The 16,378-nt window shown below is 34.5% G+C and overlaps 1 protein-coding gene across 1 annotated transcript in view; it reads left to right on the top strand.

Moving 5' to 3' along the window:
* The window catches only part of LOC149797069 (uncharacterized), a 243,610-nt gene that overhangs the window by 211,437 nt on the left and 15,795 nt on the right, over positions 1 to 16,378 (top strand). Inside the window, exons 13-16 of the mRNA XM_089961743.1 lie at positions 6,336 to 6,484; positions 9,260 to 9,323; positions 11,403 to 11,533; positions 12,270 to 12,341. Coding sequence (XP_089817869.1) covers positions 6,336 to 6,484; positions 9,260 to 9,323; positions 11,403 to 11,533; positions 12,270 to 12,341 — 416 coding nt within the window. The remainder of the gene's footprint in view (positions 1 to 6,335; positions 6,485 to 9,259; positions 9,324 to 11,402; positions 11,534 to 12,269; positions 12,342 to 16,378) is intronic.

Here is a 16,378-nt window from a genome sequence, read left to right as displayed (position 1 = left end):
ATTTTAACAATCTGAGTCTTATCTACGTAGTTTTATCACCTCTGTCTGTGTGGGTTTGAGTCTCAGGCTTGGCCAGTTTGTGTTTGTGAGAGAGCTTGCCAGTAGCTACCTATGGATCATTGGTTCTTCCAAGGGTTTTCCTGGGTTCATCCTAAACTGGCCATCATGTATAGCTGACAAATGGTGCTAACAACAAGAACAGCAACATAGTTTTATTCTTAAGTAACCTCAATTATCATTTCATTGGCAAATCAGTAGTAAACAAATCAATACTTCCATATCAGACTTCCAGTAGGATTAATTAATCTCTATGCCATTAACCAGATTGAGAAAGGTTATCAAGACTTTTCCAGATTGTTGCTTTGAGGTGTCTGCTGCACCTTGATCGGCATTGAGATTGTAAACAGAACACATTATGGTAATGCTGGTTATTTATAGGAACAAAGAAAGAAACATTTCAGTCCAAGAAAGAGATTTCCTGGAGACACTGACACGCATCTGACACGCATCTATTGCGAATACTGCTGTTACTATCATGTAGTTACACATTGACAAAAGAACTCTTTTCTTTCATATATTTGTGTTGCACTAGAAAAGAAATGGATGAGATTATGTGCAAACTGAATAGAGAAAAAGCACTGAAGTACAGCATTCAAAACACCATTTAATAATTACTTGCAAGATAGTCAAATTCTAACCATTATATTGGTCTTTGATGTATTTATTTAGTAATGGTGTAATGGATACATTCATTTGCAAACATTGTAGATTCAAAGGTACATGTACCATTAATTAGTGCACCAGCAGATACAGTGTAATAAAAGCAATGCAGTTAGCAAGAGATCCTCATCTGCAGGCAGATTATGCTTGAACAGATCTGGGTTTATTTATTTTGTATTTGGATGCATGTTATACTTTGCTAAATGCAGGGTCAGTTTTAGTCTCATTATTGCCAGAATTGCACCCATTTAAAGCAAATAATGCTGAATTCTTATATTTTTTAAATTTTCAGTCCGTACCTGTATTTATCAATGAAATTGCTCATGTATTTAGAAAATTCCCACCTTTTCTAGGAAAATGAGTGGGGAATGCTTCCCCCCCATATCAATCCTAGAACAAACCCTGTAGGTGTGGTAATTTCTGGTAACTCACCATAAATACATCAGACCTGTTTACCTGTCCATATTTTACCATATTTGTACAGAATAAAGTCCATCACTACTGTCATACGGTGTGAACTATGATGCAATAAACCTTAATAATAAATCTGTTAATTTTTGTTAGAGTTTTTCACTGTTGTTTGAAACATGTGTATGCATATTTAAAAAAAAAAGTAAGTTCATCAGCTTTGGATAATTACTAGAAAAGAGTTTATTCACAGTCCCAACCTCTTCTAAGAAAATAATTACATTGTAATCTATAATGTATGATAGCTATTCCTGGGTATGTGATTATTTTGATGTGGTGGGGTAAGTGAGTTGATGCTGACTATAATCTTCAATAGGTAAGACAAGATTGATGTTCAAGTGACAGAACTGATCCAGAAAATATAAACTTAAAAGAAACCTGCCTTTTTCTGCCCCTTAACTCCAAGTACTGCTTTTGGTTCAGTTTATATGAAGGCCAGTTTATAAAAGATATTAAGCCCAGTATAAGTAGACATAAAGCCTAGCATATCATAAGGTTGATTTACTGATGTAATTAGAGAATGCTCTCAACTCTTTTATAAATGCAGACTTGACTTGCACTTAAGCAAACATGTAAATTTTGTTTTATGAGCTGTATCCTGTTTTTTTTTTTTTTTTACTGTTGGTAGTTTATAAAAGTGCTTCTTGATAAATTCAGGATTCAGGTTTGAAGAAGCGAATATGCAAGCTTGCTATATATCAGGCGTCACTGCCAAACAGCTGTCTGCCATAAGCTGTAATTTCTTTAGCATGGAAACATTTATGAGTGATATTTCTAAAAGAGCATGTGTTAAGTTCAACTTCTGTCATGGAGACAGACAGTCAGGACCAGGGTTGCTTATAATGAGTAATGACCTAAATTAGTTTCGATTTCATTATATTAATGTGCTTTTTATACACAAGTGCAGACAACATACCGTTTTTTTATTTAACACATTAACCCCTGGAGGTTTTTGTCATTTTTGCCTGAAATTTGAGTATTTTCATATCAAGAATACTCTTTATTCCAAATGCCCATCTTATCCTACTTTTTGCAAAGGTTCATCTGTCTGTTTGCAGTTCATACTGGTCTGCCATAGGTCTGAGACCAAAAAGTCTAAAATCTGGACACAAAATTGGATTCCGACCATTTTGGGTGAAAAAAAATCGGATCCAAAAACAAGGTTTTTCCGTCTGTATTTTGTAGTGCAACTAGAACTTCCAGATTATTTGGTATCATTGTAGAGCTACATCAGTCTACCTTTCTATAATACCACCCACTTTAGTGTATCTTACATGACCTTGATACTACAGAGCTCGGCAGTAGGCTACTACTGCCACATAAACTCGTTGGCAGGGGTAAATGTGTTAAATATGGTACACATCCCAAGGATACCTTAAAGAAACAGGACCTTTTTTCTACAAAGTAAATCTTGTGACAGTTTCATGGTATAATTGTTTTCTCAGTTGAAATGCTGCCAGCAAAAAGTCACAGCATATTCAGTCTTGAGACTGCTTAGTAATGGATGTGATCCATCAGTTTAGAACTTGCATTGTTTTTCTATCGATGAGAAAAAGTTACATCCAAAGTCTCCAGCAAGGCAAGCACTATTACTGGCAGTCATAATTTTGTTCCTTTATTTCTTTGTACTGTTATTTCTTGAAAAAGTTCTATTTCCTAAAGATTATACAAGTTGCAAGTGGTTGTAAATATGACTTAAACTTACTCTGTATTGTTGTATGCCCTTTCATGAATGTAGAAGGTGCATACAGAAATATACTTGTTCATCCATTCTGTCAAGTAGTCCTTTGGTATGTTTGGTTAATTTTTGCATTTTGGTCAGTTTTCCAGGCATTAAATTTACAGGTTCATGCTTTTTGTTGTTGTTGTAGGATTTACTGCCATTTTTCAGCACAGGATAGGCTATACATGGTGGCTAGTATAACTGGTGGAGGAAGAATCCTGGAAAACCCCGGGAAGAACCACTGACCCATGAGAAGCATCTTGGTTAGCCAAGGTTCAGATAATCATATCTAGACCTTGGTGGATCGAACAGCTGTATTGGAGCTTTGTCCTTGCAACATCTATTACAGTTCATTTGTTGCCTCCCTTAGTATATAATGCCAACTAACCAACAGATAGCGTAGTGCCTTGTAATCTGCCAAAATGGTGGTTGCAATTGACCTAGAAAGGATACTTTGTAAGTACAGCATCGAAAGTATTTACCAGAGTAAAGTCATTACAGGTGTATTTGAGTGAAAGGTAAAAATTGGATGTGATGTATCACAGTTCAGAACTTGATGGAAAATTGCTTATTTATCAGTCCATTCAAGTTGTGTGCTCCCCACCTCCCAATCATGTCGGATCAGTGATCAAATTTGAACAACTCAATTTTGATCAGATGCAGTGGCTTGAAACTCACAGACCTGATGCTCTGAAATATCTGCTCGATATGCCAAGGTGTAGATAGAGTTATCAGAACCTTGGCTAGTGAAGATGCACGAGAAGTTACTTGCAAGCTTTCTCACATACCCACTACAGGTTCATGCAACTTTATGTATGGATGCATCTCGGTATGTTATTGTAGTGATGCACTTGTCCATGCACACAATTTGTTTTTAAATACAGATGTTGAAATTTTGTGTGTGTATATATATGAATTTTGTTAATAAAAATTGTGCTCACTGCTTTATTCATAGCAGTTTAGGCGTAGATTATAAAGAAACTTCGAAAAGGTTGTTACTAAATGTGTTGGTATGTGACAGAGCATTGAATTTTGTGACATTTTATGTCATTGCAATCTCAACACAATTTTGCTCACCTGCATGTAAGGCTGATTAAACTTAGGGGACAGCCCCATGTCCATTGTGTATTGCTCATCGTTTGTTGTCCATTGACATTTTCTATCTTGCTATCAATTTTTTGAAGAAAAAAAAACAACAACATTAGACACATTTATACCAAACTGACATGAAAGTCTTTCACGTTTAGGCAAATTATGTCAGTTTGCCATCCAAGAAAGCTGCCTTTCCTAAAAATAATAGAACGACTAGAATATCATATAAAGGACTTCTCAAAAGTGAATTGGACAAGTCTTTGAACAAAGGGCTTTTTAGTGTATAAATTTTGCTGACCAGTAATCAGAGATGGTGCCAGTTACGTAAAATAGAAAAAATAGAACAGCTTATTAGAAAAGTGCTAACAGTTTGGCCAAACATGATAGAAATTATACTGGCATGAAGGCCTTTCAGGTATTTTTTTCCAAATCCCATCAAATATGGCTGCCATTACTAAATATAGAACAGTCTTTTAATGATTCATCTTAAAAACTGTTAAACATAATTCAATCAAGTTTGGCAGAAATCATTCTCATATAATGGGCTTGACACTTGATACAAGTTTGTGTTCCTCCATTGAGTAGGCTACCTTGCCAAAAATTGAATGCTTATAAAAACTCTTTCTTTCAAACTGCTGAACAGAATTGGACCTGATGTTATAAAAGCATCTGGGCATGAAGGGCTTTCATTCATTTAACAAACGGATCTATACCTGCCATCATACTCACTCCCTTAATAATTTGAGCCTTAATAACTCCTGAATCTGCTCATAACACTAGGTCAGGCATGGATCCCAATTATTTGGCTTGAAAATACCCCCAAAAGTTGTTTATAAAAATTGGTAAATGAAACCTTGGTACTTGTATATTGTTTCATGAAAAAAATGTTGGTTATTGCCCAAAAATGTGTTGCTATTGTTTTTTTTAAATTTTTGGCCATTTTCAGGGCAATTATGGTGGCCAGCATAATTGTATCAAATCAGATAAAGGAGAGGGAATTAAAGAAGAGTTAAAATGCATGCAAATTCTACCTGCATAAGAGCTAGAGGTCACAGTCGTGTGTCGGGTCACCTCAATTCATTTGTTCAATCAAACACTGTTAAAAATATTATTTTGTAAGTAATAGGTCTACTGTTTCAGAAATCTATCCAAAGGGTAATGCAACCAAGCAAAATGATCACTTGGTGAATATAAAGCTGTTTCACAAATGCAGTTATTATGGAGAAGCAAGTTCCAAACATTTTAGCACACAATGAAGTCATGGCTTCAATATTTTTTTAATAGAACAATACAAAAATTGAGTTAAGATGTTCATGGTTGTTTCACAAATGAATGTCCCTAGTTTTTGAAAAAAATCTCATTTCCTTGTGAATCAACAACACTAAGAAGCAAAGACATAATGCACAGTGGTTTTTGCATAGATGTGAATCTTGGTGAAACCTATTGGCCTGTGTTTATAAGGATCTTTCATACGTTGGGTATCTTGAAAATAAAGGTAATACATAAAAGTAGAAAAAGTTCTTTATCGACTGTTAAACCCAGTGCAATTATAAAACAAGTATTCAGCCAATAAAAATCCCAGTTTCTCGATCGATTCCCCCCCCCTTCGGGTTTTTGTCTCTTTCTTGTTTCTTTAGTTCCCTCGGAAACTCATTCCCTTGCTGATGGTGCAGTCTGTGATGTTAAATCCTGTTGTGCATGAGATATCAAAGCAGACCTGTATTTAGTCACCAGTACTAACTATGGCTTTAATTCTCAGAATCTGTGGAACAGGATTTTGACAAAAATTGTTCTAAAAAATCCTATCTTGAAGACCTTAAATATTTATATTAGTCATGCCAATTGTTCCATCAGATGCGGTCACTTTTGGTAAATAGAAACTCTTTAAAGAACTTATTAAAAACCACTGACAGAAATTGATAAAATTTTACAAAAGGCATACTGGCTTGAGGGGTTTCAGGTTATGAACATAGATACTGTCCACCATCATATATATGGCTGTCATTACCACACATATAAAACATTTCAACTACTTTACCTCAGAAAACAACTGAACAGAATTTGACCAACTTGGACTGAAAGCCTTTTATCATAAAAATCTTAAATACTGGACAAATAATGCTGATCAGATGAAGATATTGAAAGCAAGGAAGAATTTGTTCTAATAAAAGCACAAGACATCATTGGAAGAATTTTCTGCATGAAAGATCCTGTTGACTCAGATTTCTTGGTCAACTGTTTGTTACTGGACTGTTTGGCAGTTTCAGCCAAGCGAGCAATGTCATGCCCACATGGGTTTCATGTTATTTCATCCATCTTAATTTTGTTGCAGCCTCCAACTGTTGTGGCTGAGCCACTTCAGCAAAATGGTATGGCCCACTTACCTCCCAGCTCCACCCCTTCTAGACTGGAGGCATCACCCCAGGTTAAAGGTCAAGCTGGCTGGCCACCCAGGCTGGCACACTGGCCCGAGGATGGCAAGTAAGTGTCCAGACATTTCATCCTAGCCCATAGAGTTTTGAAAGATAGGGTGGGATGGATGGTTTAATCAAATACATCTTGATGGAATTTATCATGAAGTTTCAAATAGAATTTATAGTTTACTTGTGTCCCTTTAGATACATACAGCTGGCTGTGATACCTAACTCAGGCATTGTATATCAGTCTAGCTGGCATCTGCTAATTTTACAGTACATTGTTGGTTTTCTTTAAAGTCCTTTTTACAGTAGTATAGGACAAAAAGATGACAGTTGAGTAATTATTTAATGATGACATCAATTGGAGGTCTTTATCTGTATCCTTTTGCTGTGAAAATAGTTGTCAGTATGTGGTAAGGTAGACTTCATTTTATGCTGACCTAGCATTATTAATATTGATGCTGATCAAAAGAGTTTTAATCTTATAAGTTTCATTTGGAGAGTACATTTCATTTTCCTAATTTTTCAACAATTTCTTGTGTTCTCCTGACCATAATGCCAATAACCTTATTGTCTGTCTTTAACAATAGCTTATTAATCCATATTGCTAGTCAGTTTCAAATCAAATCAAAATCTCAGATGAGTTTAGTAATGAGCAAGGTCCATGCCTATTAATGATCCGGTTTTGCATGTGATAGCTGATCTTGTTACCACCCTGATGGCAATATATCTGATCCAGTTTTGATCATGATTTTGAAAATGAGCTAGATACATGCATATTAATTAGTTGATGCTGCATCTGATATTTCTCATCCAGTTTTGATTAAACTTGGTAAATAGGCTGAAATCATCATGATTATGGATGAGTGCAGTTTTGAGCAAGAGCACATGCATGTTAATGAGATGATTTTGCATCTGATTGGCTGTGCTTGTCAGCACTTAGCGGCTCAATTTCTGATCATATTTTTGTCAGACTTGGTAAACAGACTTATTTCATAAAGATTTATGATGTGTTTTGTTCTGAGTTAGATCTACACATATTAATGAGATGATCTTGCAAATGGTTGACAGATTTCTAACTGCTGGACAGGCAGTATGTCAAACTTCAAGGCCAATAAGGACAAGATACCGGATAATTTTAAATACGAGTGAGACTCATGTACATTTACAAAGTGATCTTGCATCAGCTTGGTCAATATTTTGTTATCATTCCTGAGACTGCATTTTTGATAGGGTTTTGATCAAACTTAGTAGATAGATCTTTGTCATCAAGATTCTGGATGAGTATGATCACGAGTAAGATTCACACATGACCTGACCTTGCATCTGAACACTGGCAATTATGTTTCTGATCAGAATTTGATCACACCTGTTATATTATCAAGATGTTGAATGAGTTTAATTAAGAACAAGATCTGTTTATATTAATTAGTTAATCTTTTTTTGATTGGCCCAGCTTGTTACCACTCTAGAGACTGAACTCCAGTAAGATTTTGCTCCACCTTGGTATAAAAGCTTACAATATCATTGTCATAGACAGGTTCTGTGCCCGTATCAGTCACATGCCTTGCATCAAATCTAATTGGCTGAACTTGTTACCAGTCTAGATCAAGAGACTATTTCTCATTCTATTTCTATAACATTGGTAAATGGGTTTATATCATCAAGAATCTTGGATGCATTTAGTTATATCCAAGAGATTATACATATTACTTATCCCATTATCTTAAAAGAATTTCTATCAGGAAATAGTAATTTTGGTAATATCAACAAAATATAAAGTATGGAAGAAGCTTAGTGTAATGGTCAGCTCTTAAGTTTTTATATGTAACACATGTTTGGTGAAAGTGATTTAAAGGCAGAGCATGACATTTTTTATTACATTTTGTATCCTCAGGTTTGTATCCTCGAATGGCTTATCAGTTTTGCATATTTTATTCTTATACAGTATTTCTCCCATGATAAGCCCACAGATTTAGCTGCAAAAATGAGCAAAATATTGGAGTGGTCTTATTATGGGTCATTGCTTTCATAGCCTAAATATTATGGGATATTGTTTCATAGCCTAAAACCCTGATGCAAATTTAATCAGGTTGTGATCTCTTTTTTTTCCATCATAGCCTTCAAACCTGATGCAGATTTGATCAAGATGTGATCTTATTATTGCGGAAATAATATACTTGGTTTACCATTCAAGGGTTGCTTTATTGAAAGTTTCCATTCTTGATGTTCCTGTCATTTAACTTTTGTTTTTATCTATGATTTACCAGTGTTTTGTTTGATAATTTCCTGTTTGTCTCCATGAGTTTTCTCTTATGAGCTAATATTTTTTTGGGTGCTAAATTAAATATTTCTGCACATTTTCTTTTGTCAAAAATTTAGTTCATTTTTTAAATCTCTATTCAGTCTTGAAAATTTGTTACATTAACAGCAGACAGTGACTTGTACTGCAAATTGGAAACACAAAAAGACAATTTTCAATGATCACAAATTGACAATATTCAATCTCCAAATTTGCTGTTATAGCTGATATGAATTATCATCTGAAGTGTTTGATTGCTTTTTCCAATTTTGCAGTCACTAATGCAAACATGGGCTAATTTCAGCAGAAATGACATTTGGAGCGACATTGAATTTTTCCCTGCAACACTCATTTGTGCATTAAAGAGGAAACGCTGACACGGTTTTATCTTGATCAAGAACTTAGTATTGTGTGTATATTATCTATCACTGTACCCCAGACCAAATGTCTCTTTGAGCATGTATCTGTGTAGCCCAAACAAAATGTGTGTGTGTGTGTGTGTTTCTTTGTACACCCAACTTGTTTTCACTTTTTCAGGTTGGAATCCTATGAGATTTACTATGCCAGGGCCAAAGAATCGAAATCTCATGCAGACTCTACAGTAAGAATAAAAGCAAATTTTCATTTGCTTTTTTGTCAGTAAGAGACAGAGATAATTTTTTCTTGGAGGCCACAATGATTGTAAAAATATCATCAAAAGATCACCATTTTGTTCTTTGAGAGCATAGGTTGCCAGTTTCAATTTTTCAGATTTTACAGATTTAATTGTTGCACCAGGATTGCTTTGATCTATATTCTTTCACAAAGTATTGTTGTAAATATCATGGCATACTTATCCTTAATGTATCATTGTAAATATCATGGCATGCTTATCCTTAATGTATCATTGGAAGTATCATGGCATACTTATCCTTAATATATCAATGGAAATATCATGGTATGCTTATCCTTAATGTATCATTGGAAGTATCATGGCATACTTATCCTTAATATATCAATGGAAATATCATGGTATGCTTATCCTTAATGTATCATTGGAAGTATCATGGCATACTTATCCTTAATATATCAATGGAAATATCATGGTATGCTTATCCTTAATGTATCATTGGAAGTATCATGGCATACTTATCCTTAATATATCAATGGAAATATCATGGTATGCTTATCCTTAATGTATCATTGGAAGTATCATGGCATACTTATCCTTAATATATCACTGGAAATATCATGGTATGCTTATTAGTGAAGTGCTAGCTGGTATGAAATACTGTCTACTTGCTAATAAGTCAAATCCAGCTGAAGACTGCACAGAGCCAAATCTGCAAGCACATAATGTTCTGCACAGACCTAGTACCTTGTGTGTTTGCAGCTTGTTAGAAATAATAAGCAACATACCCTGAACTGCCATTGCCTAATGCATATATATATATATATATATATATATATATATATATATATATATATATATATATATATATATATATACACAAACATATGTGTGTGTGTGTGTGTAGATATGATACATTCAATATTAGATAATGTTATTGCCCCTTAGACAAGTAGTCTTCACAAGTACATTTTCTCTTACTTTCATTTCATCTATACATTTTAGCATACATAAGGAGCAAGCTCACTTTGCACAGCCAAATTTGTTTCTTCTCTGGAGGTAGTTGGTAAAGATACGTTGCATTGTTTTTAATGCTGATGTGAAGCATGGATCTTTATGTTTACTGTTTGTTGCATAGGGTATTGAAACACTTTGACGATTCCACTTGGGTTCAAGTCTTGGGCTTGGCCAAGATGTATATGTGACAAGGCTTGACAATAGCTTCCTGTGGCTTGGTGGTTCTTACTGTGGTTTTCTCATGTTCTTCCTCCACCAATTACACTAGACACAATGTATATTATATCTGAAATGGAAATCATTGAGATATATTCATATAAATTCCCATGTTAATATATACTAGATTGATCTTAAATTTGAAATTAATATTTTCGGTTCTTGCTAAAAGTTGAAAAAAAAAATGAACATTGAGATTCAGCTCAGCTCCACACATATACATTTTGTTTAGCATTGGAGTTTGTAATCTAAATTATAACAAAAGTATAAAGCTAGAGATGGAAGCCATGACAAATATCAGGACCTTTTTTCCTCAGCCCCCTTTATTGCTTGCAGGATTCAAAACATACTAATCCTCACACAGCGTATACAATATTACTACCTTGCATCAATCGGTGTCAGCATAATTCAGTTTACAAGGACAATTTTATGTGACATTTGACTCCCATCCTCTCTTTCTCCAGGGAGTTATATCCAGAATTCAACACCTTTGCTGTCATTTGCTCATTCTCCTAAAACATTGTCAGATATGACTCTTCCCCAGTCACTGTAGATAAAGTTCACATTACAAGAGACATATTGAGGCACCGACACACAGATGAAGAAACTTGACCTTTTGGAGTAATTTTGCACAATTGTGTGTGTGTGTGTGTGTGTGTGTCTATATATATATATATATATATATATATATATATATATATATATATATATAATGTTGTAATGTTTTTATTTGCTATAGATGAAAACAGTAGATTTTTGTCACATTATGCAAGTTAAGATTTGACGTTCAGGAGTAGTCCCATCACAGTTGTAGAAATGTATTTGTTGTTGTTTCAGCTTGATGTTCTTCAGAAGCATCTACTGTTGATGGAGGCTGCTCTTAACTTTATCCAGTGTGCTTATGTTATGGAGAGGGACCATGTGCCCGACCCCATCAAGATGTATGGAGAAACTCTCCGCTTTGTACAGTAAGTTGGACAGCCAGCATTAGTTTCTGTGTATTATAATAACTCTAATGATACCCTCCCCTTTGTGTGGTGTTTCAGTGTATTAAAATGACTTTGCTCTTATACTCCCCTTCTCTGTGACAACTAGGATAGGCTCATTCTATTTTTGTTCCTTGCCAACGATATTTAATAGATCAAAACAAAAAAATTATGAAATCTTGTGTATTTAATGAGCATTATTTTTCTTAATTATCAGTATACTTAATTTTTCAATTTTTGTTTGATAGCACTATGTTAAGTTAAAAATCTTCAGCTGGTTTATTCTGGCAATATACTGCAGTGTATTATAATTCCTTATGTACTCGTATTAAATCGCACACTTGCTTATTTCATATAGAGATTAGCGGTAACCTGGGATGAAGAATCAAATTAGACCAGAGCTTGATTTGACAGACAAGGCCATAAAGAGTGATATTGTTAGTAGAGGTGCTTTTAACAGCCATTTTTGGGATCAAAATGTTGTTTTTGTAAGTGCATGTGTGGGTGGGTGTGTGTGTGTGTGTGTGTGTGAAGAAGTGGAACAAAAACTTAATGAAATTGACTGGAAGCCGTGGCAGTTTGTCTGAAATGAAAATGCCAGATAGTTTATGAATTTTGTATGAAACTTCCACAGATAATTTTATTAATTTTAATCATGCCATAATGTCATAGGATATTTAGATGACAAAGTAATGTCCTTGTTTCTTTTCTTTTCCAGTCATCGATGTCGATTCCACAGCAGTCTTGAATCTGATGCAAATGATCGTGAGAGAAAGTTGTCAGTATTAAGGTATTGATTTCTCAGAATTCACCAATGATGATTCATGTGGTAGACTGGTACAGAAATGTGTTCAGGAAGAGAAATATTCTAGACCTGGTGAATGATAAGAAATGTCATCCTATGCAATGCAGACCGTAACATGATAAGAAATGTCATCCTATGCAATACAGACCATAACATGATAAGAAATGTCATCCTATGCAATACAGACCTTAACATGATAAGAAATGTCATCCTATGCAACACAGACCATAACATGATAAGAAATGTCATCCTATGCAATACAGACCTTAACATGATAAGAAATGTCATCCTATGCAACACAGACCGTAACATGATAAGAAATGTCATCCTATGCAATACAGACCATAACATGATAAGAAATGTCATCCTATGCAATACAGACCTTAACATGATAAGAAATGTCATCCTATGCAATTCAGACGTTAACATGATAAGAAATGTCATATTATGCAATACAGACTTTAACATGATAAGAAATGTCATCCTATGCAATACAGACCTTAACATGATAAGAAATGTCATCCTATGCAATACAGACCTTAACATGATAAGAAATGTCATCCTATGCAATACAGACCTTAACATGATAAGAAATGTCATCCTATGCAATTCAGACCATAACATGATAAGAAATGTCATCCTATGCAATACAGACCTTAACATGATAAGAAACGTCATCCTATGCAATACAGATCATAACATGATAAGAAATGTCATCCTATACAATACAGACCTAACATGATAAGAAATGTCATCCTATGCAATACAGGCCATAACATGATAAGAAATGTCATCCTATGCAATACAGACCTTAACATGATAAGAAATGTCATCCTATGCAATTCAGACCTTAACATGATAAGAAATGTCATATTACGCAATACAGACTAACATGATAAGAAATGTCATCCTATGCAATACAGACCTTAACATGATAAGAAATGTCATCCTATGCAATACAGACCTTAACATGATAAGAAATGTCATCCTATGCAATACAGACCTTAACATGATAAGAAATGTCATCCTATGCAATTCAGACCATAACATGATAAGAAATGTCATCCTATGCAATACAGACCTTAACATGATAAGAAATGTCATCCTATGCAATACAGACCTTAACATGATAAGAAATGTCATCCTATGCAATACAGACCGTAACATGATAAGAAATGTCATCCTTTGCAATACAGACCTTAACATGATGAGAAATGTCATTCTATGCAATACAAACCTTAACATGAGTAATTTTACAGTGGAATGATGAATAAACTCAAGTGAGATGATGAATATATTTTGAAGAAAACAATGATCGCAAAAGTGAAACACAGAAGAATGATAAATGAAAATGAAACAAAACTTGAGTATATTTCATGATGATCTGTTTTAAAAAGCTAATGATATGATGGCATTATCATCACTAGTGCCTGTATCTGTACAATTTTTATTTGAATAAATTATTTTTTAAAAAGCCTGACATATCGTACAACTGTTTTGTTGCATTTATCGCAGCAGTGGTTATATTTTTGTATATTGTAAATTTGATACTGCTTGTTACATTTTAATTATTTGCTATTTAAAGGTATAGCATCAGTAATCCCTGATATGAAAAGGCAAAGTTTACATTCTGTAACACTTTTGACAGCATAAAACCTAGCTTATAAAAATGCATTTTTATTTTATTCCAAATGGATGAAAAAGGAAATGAGGTACTGAATTGATAAGCATTGAATCTGATTACAATTATGAGACATAAAAAGAAAAATAATGAAATGATGACTACAATTCAGTGAAATTGTATTGCAGATTATATGAATTTTAAATGCATTTCAGATGTAAATGAAACATTAACGAAATGCATATAGGGTCAGATTACCTGTTGAGGGTCTGTACGAAGTAGCCATTCTACCAAAATTAATGTGAAGTCTTGTCATTGCATGTTGGTTTTTCATTTGTCTTTTATCCTTGTAGTCATGTGCAGATAATAAACTTGGTAATCTGTAGCATTAATTTCCATATTAATTTAAGATACTTGAATATGGCTGAACATTTTTATCATCTATAATAGATTTGGTTTTTTGTTTTATTGCATGGCAGCATGAGTAGGTTATTGGGACACAGTAAAGTACATTGTCTAAGGACACAAAACATTAAACCAACCTAGGCTGATCCGTAGTAGAATTAAGCATTACTGACTCAGAGGTTGAGCTTTTCTTCAGGCAGTGCAAACAAGATCAACTGCATAAAGTACACAAATGTTGTATTTAGGTCATGAGATTATTTATGACTACATTTGTAACCCTACTAAAACAAAGCACTTATTGTTTAAAAAAATAAACATGCACTAAAAAGTTCAGTATAAGCTATGAAAAAACAAAGCTATATTTGCAGGGATAAATATCGCCATTGCATATTTCAAATCATTTGAAAAGTTTGAGGGACTTAACATCATCTGTTTTAAATTGATTATCTTCTTTGCATTTTTGATGGGAAATAAAATAAGGGAGGCATTTTATTTAGCAAAGAAATATAATGCTTCACTTTCATTTGCTTTAAGTTTGTATATATTAATGTCATTATATTGATAAACGTTGGACTTTGGTCAAATTGCCATGTTTATTCTCCTGCAAGTCAGGCTCTGTCTTTGCATTTTGTAGTCACATAGTATACCATCACATAGTATACCTTTCAGTCGGAGTCCTTATGCTGTTAACACTCATTGATCTGGTTCATGCACAGGACCAGTTTTGATCTGCCATTTCAAAATATTATTAGCAAATCTGGGTGTATGTAAATGATAACCATACCTTCCTTTGTAGAGCTCTCTGCATAAAGAGATTAGAGTTAGGACTGGTTGGCCTGGTGTCAGGATAATGTGACTGGGTGGGACATCATGCTACATGTCTGCAGCATGATGCCCCAGTGCTAGACATCACTATAAACTGCCACATTTGAGACATTGTAGCGATATGACTGAATAATTTTTTTTAAACCTATGTTAAAAATCCAAATCACATCACAACACTTGATCTGCCATTTCAAAATATTGTTAGAAAATCTGGATGTATGTAAATGATACCCATACCTTTCCTTTGTTTGTAGAGCTTGGTATTACTGTATTGATCATGTAATATGATCATTAAAAACCTTCAATTGATGAGATTTCTTGGAAAATTATTTGCCATGACTAACCTACATGAGGCAGGTTATTCATTAATAAGATAAAGTGAAAAATCATTAATCAGAGTTTATGTTTCAAACTTGGCTCAGCAAACAAGTATTCATGCCTGCTATCATGTATGCTGACATACATGTTGGTTCCAACCAAAAGCTGCACAGACCAAGATATGCTGGTATGTAATGTGTTGATTGTTATGCGCCAGCAGATCTGGCTCTGTGCAGTTTGTTAGGCCTGATCAGTGGAACAAGCAATGTACACCAAGATCAGCCGACATTTCTATCAGTGTTGCTTCAAGTTAGAGCTGAATTATATGCGGCTGTATATGGCACTGCCCATTTTATGGCCCTAGTCTTTACATTATGGCCAGACCGCTCCATTGGCCTAGTGGGAAGAGCGTCTGCCTCGGATGCAGAAGGTCGTGGGTTCAATTCCCGGCTGAGTCATACCAAAGACATACAAAAATGGTACTAACAGCTGCCTCGCTTGGCGCTCAGCATTAAGAGGTTAGTGTTAGGACTGGTCAACCTGGTGTTAGGATAACGTGACTGGGTGGGACATCATGCTGCATGTCTGCTGCATGATGCCCCAGTGCTAGACATCACTATCAACTGCCACACTGCAGACATCATAGCGATTTGACTGAAAAATTGTTAAAGCTACGTTAAAAATCCAAAACACACACTGTGGCCCTAGGCTTTACATTCAGAAAACACCTTGCTTACAAAATAGGTCTTTTTGCTAGGTTGGTCTTCTTAACAAGGCTATTAATTTGGTAAATTTTAATTTTGCTTCATTTAATTTGAATTCATTTTAGCAGGTAAGCATTAATACCAGGATG

Source organism: Sinohyriopsis cumingii, chromosome 6 (assembly GCF_028554795.1).
Source record: "Sinohyriopsis cumingii isolate HCF-2022 chromosome 6, ASM2855479v2, whole genome shotgun sequence".
In the NCBI taxonomy this organism is placed as follows: Eukaryota; Metazoa; Mollusca; class Bivalvia; order Unionida; family Unionidae; genus Sinohyriopsis; species Sinohyriopsis cumingii.
Note: the sequence above shows the minus strand (reverse complement) of the source record. Positions and strands in the feature narration are given on the sequence as shown.